This window comes from Polypterus senegalus, chromosome 3 (genome assembly GCF_016835505.1).
Source record: "Polypterus senegalus isolate Bchr_013 chromosome 3, ASM1683550v1, whole genome shotgun sequence".
Classification (NCBI taxonomy): Eukaryota; Metazoa; Chordata; class Cladistia; order Polypteriformes; family Polypteridae; genus Polypterus; species Polypterus senegalus.
This window is the reverse complement of record NC_053156.1, coordinates 297,408,149-297,430,840: the sequence shown is the minus strand read 5'-3', so window position 1 is coordinate 297,430,840 and position 22,692 is coordinate 297,408,149. Positions and strand designations below refer to the sequence as shown.

The 22,692-nt window shown below is 43.0% G+C and overlaps 1 protein-coding gene across 1 annotated transcript; it reads right to left on the bottom strand.

Annotated features, from left to right (window-relative positions):
- Positions 1 to 746: 746 nt before the first annotated feature.
- On the bottom strand, positions 747 to 22,462 carry LOC120526926 (mannose-binding protein C-like). Its single transcript, XM_039750031.1, has 4 exons — positions 22,327 to 22,462; positions 22,045 to 22,228; positions 11,982 to 12,065; positions 747 to 1,444 (listed from the first exon to the last, which is right to left on the bottom strand). The coding sequence occupies exons 2-4, from the start codon at positions 22,211 to 22,213 to the stop codon at positions 1,068 to 1,070; spliced, it is 630 nt and encodes a 209-aa protein (XP_039605965.1). The 5' UTR covers positions 22,214 to 22,228; positions 22,327 to 22,462; the 3' UTR covers positions 747 to 1,067.
- Between the last annotated feature and the right edge of the window lie 230 nt (positions 22,463 to 22,692).

Below are 22,692 nucleotides of genomic sequence, written 5' to 3'. Positions count from 1 at the left end.
CAGATGTAGCCGAATTGTCTAAACAAACCGAGTCGATCTAATTTTCGGTTTGCCTAATCGCTATCAGATTCCTAACGCGGTCCTCCAATTCGCGTATTTTCCCGACCAACTCTAAATTAACTAAACATTTTTGGCAGGTGAAGCTATCTGCACTGTCGGCCGGAAAACCTGAGCTGTACATACTGCAGGACACACAACATATAAACGCCCTCGATGGGCAGAGAGCAGATAGAACTTACATTAAATGTTGAAGTCATCTTTGCCGTTTTATAGGTGCTTCGCGCTTTCCGTGTTCAGCTGAATCACCGCCGCTTTAAGTTTCCACCACCCGCTGAGCGATCGACTTTAATTTCTCACTGCCGGTTATTTCTACTGGTCAGCTGCCGGCTTTACCTCAGGTGAACTTGCTCGGTGCTTTCGGGCTACGTGCCTGTGGGAGACCGCCGCCGCTTCTGCTTCCGCCGCTGATCCGCTTCTGCTTCCGCCTGATCCGCTCCTGCTTCCGCTCGCTGATCCGCTCTCTGCTTCCGCCGCTGATCCGCTCTCTGCTTCCGCTCGCTGATCCGCTCTCTGCTTCCGCTCGCTGATGCCTTATTGCTAGGCATGTGAATCGCACACGGTGTAAAGTCAAGTTTAAGGTATTTTAAATTCAATCTCCAAATCCAAACTGTGTGAAAACAAAGAAACTCTTTCACTTAAAAAAGCATACTGTATAGTAAAAATAAAAAAATAAGGATTTATTCTGGTTACGATAAAGAATTTATTAAGAAATTTGAACTTGTTTTAACCCCAAGGATAAAGTTTAACAATCTCTACCTTGATGTTTCCCCTCAGCTTCTGCTGAACGATTCTCTTGATTTGTCCTTTAATCAGCTGCTTTTGTTTTCATGGCCGTCTCGCTAAAACAAAACTTGCTGAAAATTTTGAAAAAATCAAGAGCAGCCATAGCTCTGTGTGAAATAAGACATTGAATACTCATGACACGCTGTACAGAGAGTGTGCTAAACAAATATCTGAACAAACGTGCAGACATCTTACGTCTACATCTGACTTCCTTCCAAGCCATTTTACCGAAACTGACAAATTATGGTATTACTCTCACTACATGTAATGTCATTCCAAGTGCCATCAGATGTTATTACAGAACAGTCCTCATTCCCATAGAAATTATTGGGCTCCCCTGACTTCCATTTTGTGAATGTCACGTCATTCCCACTGACATCTTCAAACTTGCCTTCTGTCACTCTATCGTTCAGGCCGAGGTATGCGGCCCCAGAAGATGGCACGAGCTTCATTAAGGCTGCGTTCTCTCCTTCATTTGCTGGCATTGCAATTTCTCCACTGGCTTCCTTGCAGAGCTTCACTCCCTCATCAAAGGTTAGTTTGTCATTTTTGGTGCCAAATCTGTTTTGACCGTGTTTGCTCCAGTAGATAAACTGCATACCTGTGAAAATATTAAATATTACAATTACACAACTGAATGCTAATTCATTCATTTGTAAAAGTCAAGCCACACTCGGCTCAATTTAGAGGTCACTGACAAAAAAAAAAGAAAATTAAACAGAAAGGCACATGAGGAGGGCACCAACCTGAAATACAATGAAACGCACTTCTGATTGTTTTGAAATTTCTTCTTTTGCTGGTCAATCTTTCAAAATTTCAATTAGTGATGCTTGATTGTCCTTCTGATTTGTCCCCCTAAGCAGTTTCAAGCCATTCATTTTAATGACGAGTGATTGTCTTTCCAGGTTTGTGTAAAATGAGCGGCTCGCATCATCATATGATTCCGGGTTAATACAGGAAGAGCTCAGCAGACCAGTGACTTTACATTTTGCACTTTGGGGGACTTTCGCATTTATAGCACTCATATAATGGCCTGGCCTGCCATTTTGCGGATTGGCAAAAATTTTCTACAATCCGATGCCAACGGTGGGAAACACTGATTTAAAGGATGTTTGGTATTTTTGAAGTCAAAGCTATTTCTTCTATCGTCGGCCAAGGGGAGGACAGGACTTGAAAGAAATACTGTATATACCCGTGGATAAGTTGGGACTTCATTGTACAGTATAATTCCTGGTATTTTATAGTGTTGGTCGTAAAAGTCGAATGTGGAAAACTCACGCTATTGGTACAAGGGATTATGATATGCTAATGCCCACATGAGTGAGTAACCACGGAGCACACAGCCTTTTTTCTATGTGGGTGCGGCAATGCGCTGTAGCAGCGTGTGCCCCTAACTTCTCTCACTCTCTCTCTATTGTGCCTACGTGACCACGCCGTAATACCCGGAAAATTCTGAAGCGACGTTTGCACTGTTTTGTGTTCTTTGGATCTCACACCCTCATACAATGTAGTTTTTATATGCCAGTGTAGCAGTAGGGGGCACTATCGCTCCCTTGAACCCTCAGGTACCCCACCAAACACCAGGTAAAAGTGCTACAATAAATCTTTTTATTATAATAATGTGCACTAAGCACCCTCCACTCCACACTACTCATTAAACAATCACAAATACTCAATAAACCAATCCTCCAGACATTTTGCCCTCTTACCACCCAGCTCAGCTCGTCGTCTGGGAGCTCCCTCAGTCCTTTTATATTCCCTGACCCGGAAGTGTTCCCAATCCGACAGTCCACAAGTCCTTATTCTTTCTGGGAATTCAGAGTAAACAATGCTTTTCCTCACTCTGGAAGCCCGTCGCTCTTCCTGTGACGAACATCCAGGTCATAGTGCACAAATGAGTCCACTGACCTCCCGACAGCGACTCCCAGTGGCCCCTAAGGTATCCAGCAGGGCTGTGCATAAAAACTACATAGTCCATGAGGCCCTGCTGGAATTCGGGGCCCGTACATACTCTCGGGAGAGCTCCTCCTGGTGGCCTGGGGGTGAGGGCCGGAATAGGAAACTGGCCATCCATTACAATCTTAATCGTAAGAACATCCCTTATCTACGATGGAGCACTCGATCAGAAGAAAAGATGAAGCTGGTTTTAAATTAAACGTCACTGAAGTAGCGAAAGAAATTGGTAACTGCGCTGCCGCAACAAAATTTGATGTGTCTGAGAACCTGATGCGAGATTGGAGGAGTGTTTTCCTCTAGGGGGCGTTAGCTCGCTGGTTGGAGTAAGTTCTTTTTTTATTGCTGCGTTTTAAGTAACTTGAACCTAAATATATATATATATATATATATATATATATATATATATATATATATATATATATATTATAAAGAGGCAATATCCCCCCCATAGTGATACGGTGGTAAGAAATCACATAGAAGAAAATAACTTAGCTTTCTTTAATGACCGTTTAGGCGGCATAACAGATGAGGAAGCCATGACAGGGCCATGTGTATAGTCTGCCATTTTCATCACTACGCTGGAAGGATTTTCAGGATTGGATGATGTTATCTTCCATCCGTCATTCGGCTTCAAAGGTGTGCCGGGCAATGTTCCAAGGCTTTATACTGTTTCTTAATGTGCAGGCCCTCACTTAGGTAAATCATGCCATTCCAAACAAGGAAAAGAGAGGCATGCTGACTCTTAACACACAGAAATAGTACAATGCTCATTTTCGTAGTCATCCCTTTCTTGTCTTCTAATGCTTGCCTAGCAGTTGTAAATGATGAGCCCCTGTGTGTTAAATCTGGCCTTTAGCTGTACATGTGAGAAGAAGCAGATTTGTAATATTTGAACAGAGCACAGTGACATTAAACTTATATTCCGATTACAAGGACGCAAGAAGATGTAAAAAAAAAAAAAAAATCAAGTGTCCCATTTTTGATCAGGCGTATAAGTCGGGGTCTGATTTTATGATCGATTTTTTGTGTTTCAAGACCTGACTTATACGTATTTAGAAAGAAAAAGAACTAATAATAAAAAATGCCTGATAGCACAAAGGGTCAAGAAAAGAATCTGTTAGCCATTGGCTTTGAATCCATAGGCTCTGAAGAGTGGTCTTGACACAGGGTGGGACCTTCAGAATGCGGGCACATCATCTCCTGAATGAGACGCCAACTTTCGGGAGCGCCTTGTTATTTTAGCCTGACTCAAAGGGGGTGGTCAATTGCCACTGAGCTGAGGGTGTTAAGAGTGATAAGAGAGTAAGTGATTGTGCCCTTTGGTGCCCATTGAGTGGTACGAGCCTGAAAAGTGACCCTCGGACATGCATGCGTGACATTCACAAAATTGTGTTCTAAAGTCAAGTGTTTTCAATACATTTTTTTAAATACAGTATCTTGCCTGCACAGGTGCTTTATAATGGAGCTATTGGGCATGGGCCACCACCGTTAAAATAAAAGCTTAAAAAACTACCAAGTACGTCAATTTTTCATCCCAAGAAAGTTATCAAGCATATGGTAAAATAGCTTATACATGTCATTTTCAAACAAAAACACACCAATATTATGACATTCAGCCATTGTTAAAGAAGACCAGTTGTGCGCGCTACCTCAGCAGTTGATTTCCTCCGGATTGACATTTAACCGCCTGGGCCTCAGTTTCCTTTTGAAAGACTAAATCACAGTAAACATTTCCTACCACATGCTTGATTTACGTCAGTATTTGTGTGAGATCTCCTCCCACGAATTCACTGTTATCACACAACCAAATAGAAAACGCATCCTTACCTCAAGAAAAAGATAATACCAGGAATTGGAGCTACAATGATTATTTCCAGTCCCCTTTTGTTCTCACAAACGTGTGTCAGAAAAACAGAAGGCATGCTTTGCCACTTTACATTATACATACGTTTTTAGACTATTAGTTTCCAGAGTTGCTACTTGTCTCATTGCCTCCATTTTAAAATTACAGAACAGCATTCTTCTAGGATCTCCCTCTTCCTTTTACTTGGGCTCTTTTTATACTGGTATGGTCGTAGTCATCTTAATTGGCCAGAACATTAGAACAATCTGGACGAGAACAGGCCATTCAGCCCAACAAAGCCCGCCAACTCTTATCCATTTAATTTTTATAAAATAATATGAAGCTGAGTTTGAAGTCCGTAACGTCTTACTGTCCACCACTACTTGTCTGCTTATATCAAGTGTCTATCGTTCTTTGTGTAAAGAAAAACTTCCTAATGTTTGTGTGAAATTCACCCTTAACAAGTTTCCAACTATGTACCCGTGTTCTTGATGAACTCATTTTAAAGTCACCGTCCTGATCCACTGGACTAATTCCCTTTATCATTTTAAACGTTTCACTCATGTCACCTCTTAATCTTCCTTGTCTTAAACTGTAAAGGCTCAGCTCTTTTAATCTTTCCTCATAACTCATTCCCTGTAGCCCTGAATCAGCCCAGTCGCTCTTCTATTGTCTTTTTCTTGTGCTGCTATGTCCTTTTTGTAGCCTGGAGACCAAAACACACACAGGACTCCAGATAAGGCCTCACCAGTGTGCTATAAAGGTTGAGCAGAACCTCCTTGTACTTCACACATCAAGGTGCTATATAACATGACATTCTGTTTGCCGTCTTAATTGTTTCTTAACACTGTCTGACATGCAAAAAAATGTAGCACAAAGTGCTTTACATTATTAAGAAAAAGAGAATGAAAGACAAAGTTGGAATTAAAATAAGAGAACACTAATTAACATAGAATAAGAGTAAGGTCCGATGGCCAGGGAAGGAGAAAAAAACAACAACAACAAAAAAAAAAAACTCCAGACGGCTGGAGAAAAAATAAAATCTGCAGGGGTTCCAGACCATGAGACTGCCAAGCCCCCTCGGGACATTCTACCTAACATCAATGAACAGTACTCATTTAATTTAGGGTTCTCATGGAAGGACTTAATGATGATAGTCATGTGGACTTCTGGCCTTTAATCCATCAAAGTAGGAACATCTTGGTGTTTTGATTAGGTGGTGGTGGTGCAGAGCGCCACCACAGAAAACCGGGAAAGAACAGAGATTAGGGGTTGGTACGGATTTTGGAGCCACCATGAACAGTTATGATAATTAATTGAATATACAGAGCATCAATATTAAACTAAAATGAAGTTATGAGAAGGCCATGTTAAAGTAATGTGATTTTAGCAGTTTTTAAAGTGAATGGTGAATTCCTATTGGCAGGCTATTCCAGATTTTGGGTTCATAACAGCAGAAGACCGTCCGCCTCACCACTTCTTTTAAGTTTAGCTCTTGGAATTCTAAGCAGACATTTGAAGATCTAAGGTTACGATTTGGAATATAACATGTCAGACATTTTGATATCAATCAATCAATCAACATTTATTTATATAGCACATATTCATACAAAAAAATGTAGCTCAAAGTGCTTTTTACAAAATGAATAGAGAAATAGAAGACACAATAAAAAATAAACATAAGTCAACATTAATTAACATAGAATAAGTAAGGTCCGATGGCCAGGGTGGACAGAAAAAAAAACTCCAAAGCCTGGAGAAAAAAATAAATAAAATCTGTAGGGGTATATAGATATATAAGATGTAGCAGATTATTTAAGGCTTTGTAAACCATAAGCAGGATTTTAAAGTCAATTCTAAATGGCACAGGTAACCAGTGCAGTGACATCGAACTTGGAGAAAAGTGCTTGGATTTTCTTTTCCTAGTTAGGATTCTAACAGCTCAATTCTGCACTCGTTGCAAACGATTTATGACTTTTTTGGGTGGTCCTAAGAGGAATGCGTTACAGTAATCTATTTGACTGAAAACAAAGTAAGAGGTCTAACTTTTGTTATATTTCTTAAGTGAAAAAATGCTGTCCTAGTGATCTGATTAATATGCGATTTAAAATTCAGGTCACAGTCAACAGTTTCCCCTAAAGTCTTTGCGTCCATCTTGACTTTTAATCCTAATACATCAAGTTTATTTCTAATAACCTCATTATATCAATTATTGCCAATCACTAAAATTTCTGTTTTCTCTTTATTTAACTTGAGAAAAGTACTACTCATCCATTCAGAAACACAAGTAAGACATTATGTTAGTGAAACAACAGAGTCAGGGTCGTCAGGTGTACTGATAAATACAGCTGCATGTCATCAGCATAGCTGTGGTAGTTCACGTTGTGCCACGAGATAATCTGACCTAACGGAAGCATGTAGATTGAAAAGAGCAGCGGACCCAGGATAGAGCCTTGTGGAACACCATATCGGATATCATGTGTCTTTGAGATTTGATTACCACAACTAACAAAGATTTTTCTCCCTGCCAGGTAGGATTCAAACCAATTTAAGACCCTGCCAGAGAGGCCCACCCATTGACTAAGGTGATTTCTAAGAATATTGTGATCAATGGTGTCAAATGCAGCACTCAGATCTAAGAGGATGAGAACAGATACATGGCCTCTGTCTGCATTTACCCGAAAGTCATTTACTACTTTAACGAGTGCAGTTTCTGTGCTGTGATTTGTTCTGAAACCCGACTGAAACTTATCAAGAATGGCAGGTTTATTGAGGTGGTCATTTAGCTGCATAATAACTGCCTTCTCTGGAATTTTACTTAAGAAGGGCAGGTTAGAAATGGTCTTAAATTTTCAAAAACAGAGGAGTCAAGATAATTTTTCTTGAGTAGGGGTTTAACTACAGCAGTCTTAAGACAGTCTGGGAAGACCCCCGTATTTAATAACGAGTTTACTATGTGAAGAATATTATGAATTAGCACACCCAATACTTCTTTGAAAAAACTTGTTGGTATTGGGTCAAGAACACAGGTGGAGGGTCTCATTTGAGAAATTATTTTATATAAATCAGGTAAATCTATCCAAGTGAAAGAATTAAATTTGCTTAAAATGGAATACCGGGTTTAAGAGGATCAGTATTGGGTGGATGTACTATGTTATTTCTAATATCATTAATTTTTTGATTGTAAAATACAACAATAGCCTCACAAGTCTCATTGGAAGTATTTTGGAGGCATTCCTTTGAGTTATCTGGTTTAGCAGACGATAAATCGTAGAGAATAAGACTCTGGGATTGCTAGCATTATTATTAATAATTCTAGAGAAATAGCAGTGCCTCTCAAGACGGACAGTGTTATTGTATTCTGTTATTTTCACCTTCAATATTTCATAGTGGATAGTTAGTTTAGTTTTTCTCCATTTACGCTCAGCTCTACGGCATGTTCTCTTTAAATCAGACACTCTTTGGGTCTTCCATGGTATAACAATGCTAGAAGATTTTTTAACTGTCTTTTCAGGTGTGACTATGTCAGCAGCTGCTCTCACCTTAGTATTAAATTTTTCCACCTTACTATTTACATTATCCTCGCTATTATAGTTGGCACTATAAACGGACCGATTGCTTAGAATGTTTGTAAGCTTTAAGGCTGCTGATGAATCAAAGAAGCGTTTTTTTAACAATAAGCTTCTCATGAAACCTGGCTAAATAACAAAGATGGGGATGAGTGTAACATAGAGGGATACACATTTTTTAGGAAGGATAGACAGAACAGAAAAGGAGGTGGGGTTGCTGTTTATGCCAAACAGGGTTTAAATGTAAGTCATCTTCAGTTGGATGATGAGCCCCATCTTAGTGAGGACATCTGGCTTCGCCTGGAAAATATTAGGGAAAATGGTCTTATTGTAGGAGTGTGTTATAGACCACCCAATTCAGACAGTAATTTCAACACACATCTTTTCAGTAATATCAAAAAGGCAAGTTTACAGGGGGATATTATAGTCATGGGGGACTTTAATTATCCAAATATTAACTGTAATAACCTTGCAGATGGAGGAGCACAAGAGCAGGAGTTTTTAGAAGTAATCAGCGACTGTTTTTTAACACAGCATGTTAAAGCACCAACACGGGGTGAAGCCTGTCTGGATTTAGTATTCTGTGATAATCAGGAGAGAATTGAGGGTGTAGAGGTAATTGAACCACTAGGGTCAAGTGACCATAATGTAATACAATTCTCAGTATTTTGTAAGAGTACAGCTGCAAAGACCAAATTGGTTAAGTTGAACTTTGGTAGGGCTAATTTTGAGCAGATGCGACAAAGTCTAAGTAGGATAGACTGGGATAAGCTTTTAAATGTGCAGACAGTCGAGGAGCAGTGGAACAGGTTTAAAAATGTTTTACATGTAATGCAGGACAGATACATACCTAAATTTGGAAGTAATAGGAAACTAAAAAAAACTCCATGATGGATTAATAAAGATTTAAAAAAGAAGTTGCAAAGGAAAAAACTGCTGTATAAGGCATATAAGACTAATGACTGCAAAGGAATCGTGCGCATGAGAAACATGAGGGCAACCATTAAAAGGATATCAGAGAGGCTAAAAGAGTTGGAGAGGAATATAGCAGATAAGGCGAAAGAAGACCCCAAGAGATTCTTTCAGTATTTTAGTAGTAAAAGAACAGTTAAGGAGGAGGTCAAGTTCATCAGGAATAGTAAAGGAGAATTAAAAGATACAGACAATGAAATAGCAGATGCCCTAAACTTACATTTTTCTGAGGTGTTTACAATTGAGCAAGTGGATAACCTCAGAGCAGTAACAGGGACTACTAAGGAGGTACTGAGGGATTTGGAAATTGTAGAGGGAGAAGTGCTGCTCAGATTAAATAATATGAAATCAAACAAATCACCAGGACCAGATAATATTTATCCTCGTGTTCTTAAGGAGGCTAGTGAGTACATATATAAACCCTTGACACATATTTTTAGGAAGTCAGTGTGCACTGGAGAGATTCCAAAGGACTGAAAATGGCAAATATCATCCCATTATATAAAAGGGTGACAGGGCAGATCCAAGCAACTATAGGCCAGTAAGCTTAACAAGCATCACAGGAAAATTAATGGAAGGAATTATTAAGGATAAGATTGAGCAACACATGGCAAGGACAGCAGTTAGTCTGAACAGTCAGCATGGGGTCAGAAGAGGGAGGTCGTGTTTTACTAACATGTTGGAATTCTATGAGGAGGCAACAAAAGGATACAATCAAAGTGGAGCTTATGATATTATTTATCTGGACTTTCAGCAAGCATTTGATAAGGTGCCACATGAGAGGTTGGGCATCAAGTTAAAAGAAGTGGGAGTTCAGGGTGATGTTTTTAGATGGGTGCAGAATTGGCTCAAACACAGTAAGCAGAGGGTGATGGTGCGAGGAACCTCATCAGAACTGGCCGATGTTATGAGTGGTGTTCCACAGGGGTCAGTGCTAGGGCCACTGCTATTTTGAATATATATAAATGATTTAGATAGGAATATAAGTAACAAGCTGGTTAAGTTTGCAGATGATACCAAGATAGGTGGATTAGCAGTGAATTTGGAATCCGTTATATCATTTGTGGCAAATGAAATTTAATGTCAGTAAATGTAAAGTATTACACATAGGAAGTAAAAATATTAGGTTTGAATACATAATGGGCGGTCGGAAAATCGAGAGTACACCTTATGAGAAGGATTTAGGAGTCATAGTGGACTCTAAGCTATCAACAGTGTTCAGAAGCCATTAAGAAGGCTCACAGAATGTCAGGTTATATAGCGCCTTGATCTGTGGAGTACAAGTCACAGGAGGTTCTGCTCAACCTTTATAATGCACTGGTGAGGCCTCATCTGGAGTACTGTGTGCAGTTTTGATCTCCAGGCTACAAAAAGGACATAGCAGCACTAGAAAAGGTCCAGAGACGAGTGACTAGGCTGATTCCAGGTCTACAGGGGTTGAATTATGAGGAAAGATTTAAAGAGCTGAGCCTTTACAGTTTAAGCAAAAGAAGATTAAGAGGTGACATGATTGAAGTGTTTAAAATTATGAAGGGAATTAGTCCAGTGGATCGAGACTTGTATTTTAAAATGAGCTCATCAAGAACACGGGGACACAGTTGGAAACTTGTTAAGGGTAAATTTTGCACAAACATTAGGAAGTTTTTCTTTACACAAAGAACGATGGACACTTGGAATAAGCGACCAAGTAGTGTGGTAGACAGTAAGACGTTAGGGACTTTCAAAACTCGACTTGATGTTTTCTTGGAGGAAACAAGTGGATAGGACTGGCGAGCTTTGTTGGGCTGAATGGCCTGTTCTCGTCTAGATTGTTATAATGTTCTAATGTTCTAATGAATGTTTTCTATCATTATTTCTATATTAAATAGTTAAAAAAATGGTCTGATAGACCAATATCAATGACCTGCTTCACATCAACTTTTAGTCCTTTGGTAATCACTAAGTCTAACGTATGACCTGCTTTATGTGTAGGCTGACTAATGAGCATCTCAAATCAAAAGAGTCCAGGAGGTTCATGAATTCTTTTACTTTTTTCGTTACACTGATTATCGACATGAAAGTTAAAGTCGGCGACTATTAAGAGTGTGTCATAGTTCGTAATTATAATTGACACCAAGTCTGAGAATTCCTCAAAGAAAGACGCATTGCATTTAGGAGGTCAATACACGGATAATACTAGAAACTGAGAAATTACACGAATAACAACAGCAAGAAACTCAAAGGACTTGAATTTACCAAAACTGACATGTTTACACTTTAACCGGCTTGAGTAAATGTTTGCTAGACCGCCGCCTCTCTTTCCTTGGCGATCCGCATGAGTAAAGCTGTAATTCGGAAGCGCAGATTTGATTAAAGCAGCCGCACCATCTGAGCTAAGCCACGTTTCACTTAGTGCAATAAAATCAATTTTCCTATCACTAATAAGATCGCTGATGAAAAACTACGACTCCAAAATCCTTCTAATAAGATATTCACACATTGTGTATTCAAACCTCCCATTTGTACTCTACTTCCTAAGTATGATTCTTTACATTTACTGACATTAAATTTCATCGTCTAGAAATCTGCCCAAGCCTGTATTCATCCAAGTCCCTCTGTGATGATTCAACGAATTCGAGAACTTCATGCACCTCCACCACCCACCCCTACAGTGTGAGCACACGTTTTTTAATTAAAAAACATGCATGCTGCCACGGACTCCTAAGTACGCTTCACCACAGATGCCACTGAAACTTCCCTTTGAATAATGACAAATGTCTACACCATCAAAAGTGAGCAGATGGAGGTGACACACTTACGTTTTTCAAGATTGGAAATCGTGGTCTTCAAAGCTTGAATTTCTAGTTCCAGTTGTTCAATGCGGTGCATGTCAGCTGGCTGTCCTGAAATGAAAAAAGTGACATGCTGACCCGGGGGGCAAAGCAGACAAGAAGGCAGGTGTATAAACTTGACCGGGGTCATGAAGGAGGATTGTCAGTGCAAGAAGAAAGTGCTCGAAATACGGCCATTAATTGTGAATAGAAACATGTGGAGCATCCCGAGTCTAACAATTATATTGTAGGTGAGCCTCCATTGCTGTTGCCTTTGGAGATGAACACGTCATTAAACAACAGTAAGCCCCTCTGAGGTCTGTTACATTCTACTCTTGTTCTCATAGTGATTTATCTCCCCAGCGTTTACTTCTGAGCGACAGACATGCAGACAAGTTCAGGGGATTTACCAAAAGAATAGTCAGACAAGTGAGGGTCAGTGTTATGAGCCAGGTGGGAAAACATGGCCAGTGCTATGAGAAACAAGAGATAAACCTGAATGGGTGTTGAGTAAGACATTGTTTGGAGGCAGGAGAAGAGACAAACCTAGAGGAAAACACGAAAAAACAATTGTGAAGGTCATGAAAGCGAAAAAGACCAGAAAATGAAGTGATACCCCAGACATGGAGATATTCCAGAAATGCACTGGGTTTGTGATGTCCATCCAAAATCAGCTTAACAGCAATGCTTGATGAAAGAAATTAAAAACTTTAGCCATATTGACTCAAGGAGAAGGAAGAGTTGCCTTTGTGATGCAGGGTGTTGAAGAAATCAGAGTAGTGTACGGACAGGCAATGTGTTTCCGCCTCTCATTCATTGGTGAAGAGCCCTGTCTTCCAGAAGGGAGAACCTCTTTGAACATCACCTGCCATCAACCAGTTGGCAAAATGTTGGGGGCTTTCCCATTTACTCAAAAAAGGGTTTTAAACAAAAATGACAGGCACTCGATGCTAATGGTCACAGCATTATTGTTTGCTTTTAATTTTATCTCTGAACCTTTGTTATGTGCCTTGTCTGTTGTGGGTTGTTCTCCGAGAGGTGGTACCACCTGCCCATCACCACCAGGGACTGCCCTCACCTCTGTTTGATGAGGATTTCCCACAGTTCCTGGTAGTTCGTTCTGAATGCGCTATGGAGTCAGTGAGTGTTTATCATCTCTTTTGCTTGTTCTTATTGCATTTTTGACTTAATGTTCTGTTGTGGGGCGGCACGGTGGCGCAGTGGTAGTGCTGCTGCCTCGCAGTTAGGAGACCTGGGTTCGCTTCCCTGGTCCTCCCTGTGTGGAGTTTGCATGTTCTCCCCGTGTCTGGGTGGATTTCCTCCTGGTGCACCAGTTTCCTCCCACAGTCCAAAGACATGCAGGTTAGGTGCATTGGCGATTCTAAATTGTCCCTAGTGTGTGCGCACGTCCTCCTGCGGGCTGGCACCCTGCCCGGGATTGTTGGCTGGGATTGGCCCAGCAGACTCCCATGACCCTGTAGTTTGGATGTAGTGGGTTGGATAATGGATGGATGGATACTTTATTAATCCCAAGGGGAAATCCACATACTCCAGCAGCAGCATACTGATATAGAACAATAAATTAAAGAGTGATAACAATACAGGTATAACAGATAATAACTTTGTATAATGTTAACGTTTACCCCCCCCGGGTGGAACTGAAGAGTCACATAGTGTGGGGTCTCCTCAGTCTGTCAGTGGAGTAGGACAGTGACAGCAGTCTGTCGCTGAAGCTGCTCCTCTGTCTGGAGATGATCCTGTTCAGTGGATGCAGTGGATTCTCCATGATTGACAGGAGTCTGCTCAGCGCCCGTTGCTCTGCCACAGATGTCAAACTGTCCAGCTCCGTGCCTACAATAGAACCTGCCTTCCTCACCAGTTTGTCCAGGTGTGAGGCGTCCCTCTTCTTTATGCTGCCTCCCCTGCACACCACCGTGTAGAAGAGGGCGCTCACCACAACCGTCTGGTAGAACATCTGCAGCATCTTATTGCAGATGTTAAAGGATGCCAGCCTTCTAAGGAAGTATAGTCGGCTCTGTCCTCTCTTGCACAGAGCATCAGTATTGGCAGTCCAGTCCAATTTATCATCCAGCTGCACTCCCAGGCATTTATAGGTCTGTACCCTCTTCACAGTCACCTCTGATGATCACGGGGTCCATGAGGGGCCTGGTCCTCCTAAAATCCACCACCAGCTCCTTGGTTTTGCTGGTGTTCAGTTGTAGGTGGTTTGAATCGCACCATTTAACAAAGTCCTTGATTAGGTTCCTATACCTCCTCCTGCCCACTCCTGATGCAGCCCACAATAGCAGTGTCGTCAGCGAACTTTTGCACGTGGCAGGACTCTGAGTTGTATTGGAAGTCTGATGTATGTTGGCTGAACAGGACCTGAGAAAGTACAGTGTCAGACCTGCAGTTCCCAAGACGCACATATTGAGGCCTGTCTGTAAGATAGTCCATCATCCATGCCACCAGGTATGAATCTACTCCCATCTCCGTCAGCTTGTCCCTAAGGAGCAGAGGTTGGATGGTGTTGAATGCGCTAGAGAAGTCCAGAAACATAATTCTTACAACACCACTGCCTCTGTACAGGTAGCATATAGATGATGGCTTCCTCTGCTCCCACCTTCTCCTGGTATGCGAACTGTAGAGGGTCGAGGGTGTGGCGGACCTGTGGCCCCAGGTGGTGAAGCAGCAGCCACTCCATGGTCTTCATCACATGTGACGTCAGAGCGACAGGCCTGAAGTCATTCAGCTCATCAGGACGCGATACCTTTGGGACTGGGGTGATACAAGATGTTTACCAAAGCCTCAGGACTCTCCCCTGTTCCAGGCTGAGATTGAAAATGCGCTGTAGAGGACTCCCCAGCTCCAATGCACAGGTCTTCAGCAGTTGTGGCGATACTCCATCTGGACCCGCTGCTTTGCTGGCATGTTCCTGGCAGCATCCATCAATCTGCTCTGAACAGAAACCCTAAACCAGTCAGGTGGGTATGGTGGGATTAAGGCGTGATCCACACCCATCAAACTGCTGTTGACACAAACCCTGAATCAATCAGGCGGTTGAGGTTGGGATTAAGGTGGGGTCTGGGTGGGACCAACACCCCTTAAACTGCTCTTGACACAAACCCTGACCAATCAAGCGGAGGGGGTGGGATTAAGGTGGGTTCTGGGCAGAGGGGACTGGTTGGAACTCATCAATTAGAGGAAAGGGGTGGTGAGCATCATTTAAATCCACCAATCAGGTCAGAGGGGGTGGGATTAAGGTGGAGTCTGAGCAGGGTTAGGGATGGGACAGGTTGGAACGCACCAATCAGAGGACAAGGGGTGGGGTCATCAAGTCATCAATCATCTTTGATTGACATTTTGACAGATGTACCCTGACTTAATACTACTTACCAGGACTACTTGATATTCCAATAATTTGATGTATTGGAGACCACAATACTCTTAATGGGTAATTGAGGCAAACCAAATAGCAAGCAATAAGAACAGGAGGTGAACTTCGCTGTGTTCTTTTCATGAGAGAAAGGTGATGGCCTGAAATGAAGATTAAAAATGGCGAGAGTGAAACGAAAAAAAGAAAATGAGAAAGTAAAATGAAGAGAAAGTGAAGGCATGAAATGAACACTAAAAGTTGAGAGCATGGAATGAGAAAAGTGTGATGGCCTGACATTAAAAATGCAAAATGTGTACTGAAAAATTCACATTGAAAATCCAGAATGTGAAATCAAAACTGAAAAGTGATGGACCAGGAGGAGAACCCAAGTGCTCTTGAATGGTAGGCGCCAGTCCATAACTGTTGGGGGTTTTGAAAGTCTGAATTTAAGAATAACATCTGAGCACGTGAGACTGACACTAGAGCGTGCACTTGAAATCGTCATTAACAGTTGACTCTAGCATGCAATGGAGATTAAAAAACTCTCAGCGTTAAATGAAGTTTAAAAAATGACAGCTTGAAATCAACATGCCCTTTGGCTGAATGATCTTGGAGTAGGTCTGTGTTTTGGGAACATGGCTTAACTCTTCTTTAGAGCATTAGAACAATCTGGACGAGAACAGGCCATTCAGCCCAACAAAGCCCACCAGTCCTATCCACTTATTTCTTCCAAAAAAACATCAAGTCGAGTTTTGAAAGTCCCTAACGTCTTACTGTCCACCACACTACTTGCTTACTTATTCCAAGTGTCTATCGTTCTTTGTGTAAAGAAAAACTTCCTAATGTTTGTGTAAAATTTCCCCTTAACAAGTTTCCAACTGTGTCCCCGTGTTCCTGATGAACTCATTTTAAAATACAAGTCTCGATCCACTGGACTAATTTCCTTCATCATTTTAAACACTTCACTCAGGTCTCCTCTTACTCTTCTTTTTCTTAAACTGTAAAGGCTCAGCTCTTTTAATCTTTCCTCATAACTCTTCCCCTGTAGCCCTATAATCAGCTTAGTCACTCTTCTTTTGTCTTTTTCTAGTGTTGCTATATCCTTTTTTTAGCCTGGCGCTAATTCAGCACACAGCCCCAGGAGGAGAGCTGTGCAGAAACTGAAATCGACTGAAAAGCCAGTCATCATCATCATCTATATATATAATTCACTAAGGCAAGACAACCATGGAAAGCACGCCGGAAGGGGCGTGGATTCACTAAGCCGCCGACAAGTGAGACACCTATGGTGCACGCAAGAAGGAGCCACGCCCACCAACTTCAAGACCATTGGATACGACGACAACTCGCAGGGCCACGCCCACCAACTCGGACGAGACGACACAGTAAAAATGGCGTCATTTATATTCGGCTGTCGTAGAAGCCACATGCAGTGCAGGTCAGGTTAATGTCATGGGCATGTTATGCACCTCCGAGCTACGTTGACTGTTCATAGAGGCATGTTTCTCGCAGAGGTGAATCGCCATATGCAGCATGTGAAACGGTTTGCGAGGGGTATCCCATGGGATCCTTAAAACAATCCTTTACAACTGAGGTTAAAGCACAATGAAGTAAGCAGTCTTTAAAAACCGAGTTTTCGGTTACGACGCACGATACCCAACTGTTTTACACGCTACATACAGCTATTCGCATCCGCGACAAACAATCGTCTTCTTAGATGCTCCTACAGGAACACCGAAGACGTTTCCCTGCCCACCAACACTTTTCACCGGCTGGCATCTACCCTCGCTCTCTAGGCATTCACACTGCCTGCCCATTTGCCCGGACGCAAAACTCACCGACCACCCAGTTAGTCCCTTTCGTCTGTGCTAAGAATCCACATGCACGTCTGAGCCACACGGTGTTTGTTATGCCGCGGGTTCACTATTGTGTTGTATTTTGCTCTCTCCAGAGTTCCATCTTTTCATTCACTTACTGTTGTATTCTCACACCAACCCGTTTTAGACAACCGTGTCTTTCCAGAAGTGTTTAGCATTCAATAAATAATTATGCATGAGATTGACCATGTGTCTACACAGCGCGGAGAGGCGTGGGTAAGCCGTTGAACCCCATTCGGGCTGCAAACCATGGAATTCTCACTAAGTGCGACTCATACGCTCCCACTCATTACGTCCCTACCCTTTGTACACACACCCCTCTCACCTCGCTACTACCGTGGTCGGGTGTCTTAGTGGATTATATATAGAAAAGCAGCCAAAACTGCACAGAGCAATGAAAAGTCTACATGAGTCACAGCTGCATCTGGACTGTGCAAAGACAACAACTCAAGTAACGAGTTGGAGGTGGGCACATGAGCAGGCAGTGCATACTGCATGACAAATCAGCAGACTAGCATGACGGAGGGAGCGGAGTGGATGTCCTTCTCCTCTCCTTCCGTTCCACCTTCCGCGCCTGAGCGCCGCACGGACGATTGTGTGTTGGTTCGTTAAGTGCATTGTTACAATGTTGCTTTTCTTGCTGATTTATTACATTACCGATTTTTCAAATGTTAATTTTCTCCCTGTGCTTAAAAATCATTAAAAAACCGGCCTGATTATGTGGCGTATGTTACGCCGCAGGTTGGCTAGTCATCTATAAAGACACACTTTCTTCTGATTCTTCCATTTGCTATGTCTTCCAACAGCGCTAAAGCAGTTGGACTCGTTCACTGGACACTTTTTACTACTTGGATGTGGATTTTTACACGCCGAGACTCATCTATTCAGGTAGTCAACTTCTAGTGCTGAGAACAAAGGCCCGTGCCGGTGTGTTTCCCTATTTACATTACGAGGTAAGAAGGCGGTATTGTGGCAACAGAGCCGGCGCTAAGCTAAAGGCTAAGCAGCTAGCGAGGAAGTGGCAATATAAGCCTTTGGTGCCTTCTGTGATCCTGGGAAATGTGAACTCACTACCAAATAAGATCAAGGAACTGGCTGCACTGGTAAAAAATGTCAGGACTACAGAGAATGCAGTTTGTTGTGTTTTAGTGAAACGTGGCTAACAACTAGCATCCCAGATGCTAACGTGGAGCTATCCGGGTTTAGCACAGTTAGAGCAGACAGAGATGCAAATACCTGCGGGAAGCAGAAAGGAGGAGGACTCGCTCTCTATGTGAAGAGAAGGCGGTGCAACCCTGGACATGTAAATGTCAAAATCTCCACTTGCTGCAGAGACATTAAACTGTTGGCCATAAGTCTGCATCCCTCTTCCTTACCCAGAAGGTTTGGACATGACATTGTTGTTATTGTTTACATCCCTCCTCGGGCATACGTGGAGATAGTGGATGACATCATCCATTCTGCAGTTACTAAACTACAAACACAGCACCCCGAGGCACTTGTGCTAATCTCTGGAGACTTTAACCATGTGACGCTGGACAAAACATTACCTGCCTTCTCCCAGTATGCGGATTGTAACACCCGGGGAAATAGGTCTATTGACCTACTGTATGCAAACGTTAAAGACGCATACAGCGTCACCCTGCTGCCTGCGCTTGGGAAGCAGATCATAACCTGGGTCTGCTTCAGCCTCACTACAAGCCAAGAGTGAAGGAGCTACCTACAACCATACGCTCATTCAGGAAGTGGTCCCCTGAGGCAGAGCAGGCTCTGAGAGACTGGAACTACGGACTGGGATATCCTGCAGGGGTCACATAGTGAGAACATTGAGGAGGTTGTTGACTGCACTACTGACTAAATCAACTTCTGTATGGACATTGTAGTTCCAGTAAGAACAGTACACTGCTATGCTAACAACAAGCCATGGATGGCATGTGACATCAAGGGCCTTTGAACCAGAAGAAAAGGGCTTTTAAAGTCAGTGATCAGCATGGGCTCAAGCACGTGCAGAAGGAACTCCGAGTCCAGCTCAGGGTAGCGAAAGAGCAGTACAGGAGAAAGCTGGAGCAGAAGTTGCAGAACAACAGCATGAAGGAAGTGTGGGATGAGATGAAGATCATCACTGGCTGCAGCTCGAAGCGGGGTGCCACCATCGAGAGAGACATGGAGAGAGTAAACCACATGAACAACTTCTTCAACAGGTTTGACCTCCCTAATCCACTCTTACCTCGGAGTGCTGCACCCTCCAACCATCCTTCTGTTGATACCAGCATAGGAGAGACGTCCCCACCCACAACTACAGCAGCCCAGGTAAGCAGAAAACTGAGACTTTCTGCCAGCAAAGCAGCAGGTCCAGATGGAGTATCGCCATGACTGCTGAAGACATGTGCATTGGAACTGGGGAGTCCTCTACAGCGCATCTTCAACCTGAGCCTGGAACACGGGAGAGTCCCAAGGCTTTGGAAAACATCTTGTATCACCCTAGTCCCAAAGGTATCACATCCTGATGAGCTGAATGACTTCAGGCCTGTCGCTCGGACGTCACATGTGATGAAGACCATGGAGCGGCTTCTACTTCACCACCTGAGGCCACAGGTCCACCATGCCCTCGACCCTCTGCAGTTTGCATACCAGGAGAAGGTGGAAGCGGAGGATGCCATCATCTATATGCTACACCGATCCCTCTCCCACTTGGACAGAGGAAGTGTTGCAGTAAGAATTATGTTTCTGGACTTCTCTAGTGCCTTCAACACCATCCAACCTCTGCTCCTTAGAGACAAGCTGACTGAGATGGGAGTAGATTCATACCTGGTGCCATGGATCGTGGACTATCTTACAGACAGACCTCAATATGTGCGTCTTGGAAACTGTAGGTCTGACATTGTGGTCAGCAGCACAGGAGCGCCGCAGGTGACTGTGCTTTCTCCGGTCCTGTTCAGCCAACATACATCAAATTTCCAATACAACTCACAGTCCTGCCATGTGCAAAAGTTCACTGACGACTCTGCTATCATGGACTGCATCAGGAGTGGGTAGGAGGAGGAGTATAGGAACCTAATCAAGGACTTTGTTAAATGGTGCAACTCAAATCATCTACAGCTGAACACCAGCAAAACCATGGAGCTGGTGGTGGATTTTAGGAGGCCCCGGCCCCTCATGGACCCTGTGATTATCAGAGGTGACTGTGTGAAGAGGGTGCAGACCAATAAGTACCTGGGAGTGCAGCTGGATGATAAATTGGACTGGACTGCCAATACTGATACTCTGTGTAAGAGAGGACAGAGCCGACTATACTTCCTTAGAAGACTGGCGTCCTTCAAGATCTGCAATAAGATGCTGTAGCTGTTCTACCAGACGGTTGTGGCAAGCGCCCTCTTCTACGCGGTGGTGTGCTGGGGAGGCAGCGTAAAGAAGAGGGACGCCTCATGCCTGGACAAACTGGTGAGGAAGGCAGGGTCTATTGTAGGCACAGAGCTGGACAGTTTGACATCCATGGCAGAGCGACAGGCGCTGAGCAGACTCCTGTCAATCATGGAGAATCCACTGCATCCACTGAACAGGATCATCTCCAGACAGAGGAGCAGCTTCAGCGACAGACTGCTCTCACCGTCCTGCTCCACTGACAGACTGAAGAGACCGAACACTATGCAACTCTTCAATTTTACCCGGCTTAACACTACACAAGATTACAGACTGTTATACCTGCCTTGCACTCTCCACCTTGCATTTTTTAACTTGCACTGTGTTTTTATTACTCTTTAATTAATATTGTTTATATCATTATGCTGCTAAATAAAGTATCTATCTATCTATCTATCTATCTATCTATCTATCTATCTATCTATCTATCTATCTATCTATCTATCTATCTATCTATCTATCTATCTATCTATCTATCCATCCTCTGCATCTTGTTCTGTTACACCCATCACCTGCATGTTCTCTCTCACCACATCCATAAACCTTCTCTTAGGCCTTCCTCTTTTCCTCTTCCCTGGCAGCTCTATCCTTAGCACCCTTCTCCCAATATACCCAGCATCTCTCCTCTGCACATGTCCAAACCAATGCAATCTCGCCTCTCTGACTTTGTCTCCCAACCGTCCAACCTGAGGTGACCCTCTAATGTCCTCATTTCTAATCCTGTCCATCCTTGTCACACCCAATGCCAATCTTAACATCTTTAACTCTGCAACCTCCATCTCTGCTTTCTGGTCAGTGCCACCGTCTCCAGCCCTTATAACATAGCTGGTCTCACTACCATCCTGCAGACCTTCCCTTTCACTCTTGCTGATATCTGTCTGCCACAAATCACTCCTGACACTCTTCCCCACCCATTCCACCCTGCCTACACTCTCTTCTTAACCTCTCTTCTACAATCCCCATTACTCTGTACTGTTAACCCCAAGTTTTAAAGCTCATCCACCTTCGCCAACTCTACTCCCTGCATCCTCAAAATTCCACTGACCTCCCTATCATTCACACACATGTATTCTGTCTTGGTGGTCCTACTGATCTTCATTCTTCTCCTCTCTAGAGCAGATCTCCACCTCTCTAGGTCTCCTCAACCTGCTCCCTACTATCACTACAGATCACAATGTCATCAGCAAACATCATAGTCCACAGGGACTCCTGTCTAATCTCATCTGTCAACCTGTCCATCACCATTCCCACTGTTCATAACTAGAAGAACAAAATGCCCAAGGCTGTACAATTCATACAGTAATTAGATACAGTTTAGAGTTTAGGTAGCTCTGTGCCCACACCAACACACACACACACACACACACTGCTCTCAAACCTGGGTCTCCCTTGTCTCCTTTCGGGCCAGGTGGCCCAGGCCTTCCTTCTCTTCCATTCCTTCCTGATGTATCCATACAGAAGGTCGTCTTTGTGGGCTGCTCAGCTAGACAAGACCAGATGGCTGTGATGAGAATGGCTAATGTCAGGACGAGGCTGTGCAGCTGCATTTTTGGAGCTCAGTACTGGATCAAAAAGAAAAGTGTGTTAGACTTCTCCTGAAGTGGAGTGCAAGGCTTTATAAGAGAGACCAACCCAGTAGTTCAAAGTTAGAATTCTTTACTTCTGCAGAAGGGAGGCTCCTACAACTCGTCACGTCTTCAGAGAGCTGGCCGATGAGACAGGAGATGTTATATACCTATGATACAACAAACCAAGATAGCTAAATAAGGAGTTACTAGGTGTTTGGGCCACAGGATTGGTTAATAATGACAAAAATATTTTGTTACTAACTAAACTGACATGAAGTAGGCAGGATTTTAGAAAGCATTTCCTCCTCCCAACCACCAAAAAAAACCACTACTGCCTCCTCCTCTTCAGCAGTTTCCTGAATGGTGTTTGCTGGTTTAGCAATTTCTATTTCTAACCTTCAACGTATCTGGTATGTCTAAAAAAAAAAAACTGACTGTATTACTCTCAGGAACTTCAG

Excerpts from the sequence above, each read along its gene's own strand:
- LOC120526926 (XM_039750031.1), bottom strand. The coding sequence starts at position 22,213 with ATGCAGCTGCACAGCCTCGTCCTGACATTAGCCATTCTCATCACAGCC. Across the intron at positions 12,066-22,044 it reads AGGAGACAAGGGAGACCCAG|GACAGCCAGCTGACATGCAC; the intron begins GTTTGAGAGCAG and ends TTTTCATTTCAG. Across the intron at positions 1,445-11,981 it reads GATTTCCAATCTTGAAAAAC|GTATGCAGTTTATCTACTGG; the intron begins GTAAGTGTGTCA and ends ATATTTTCACAG.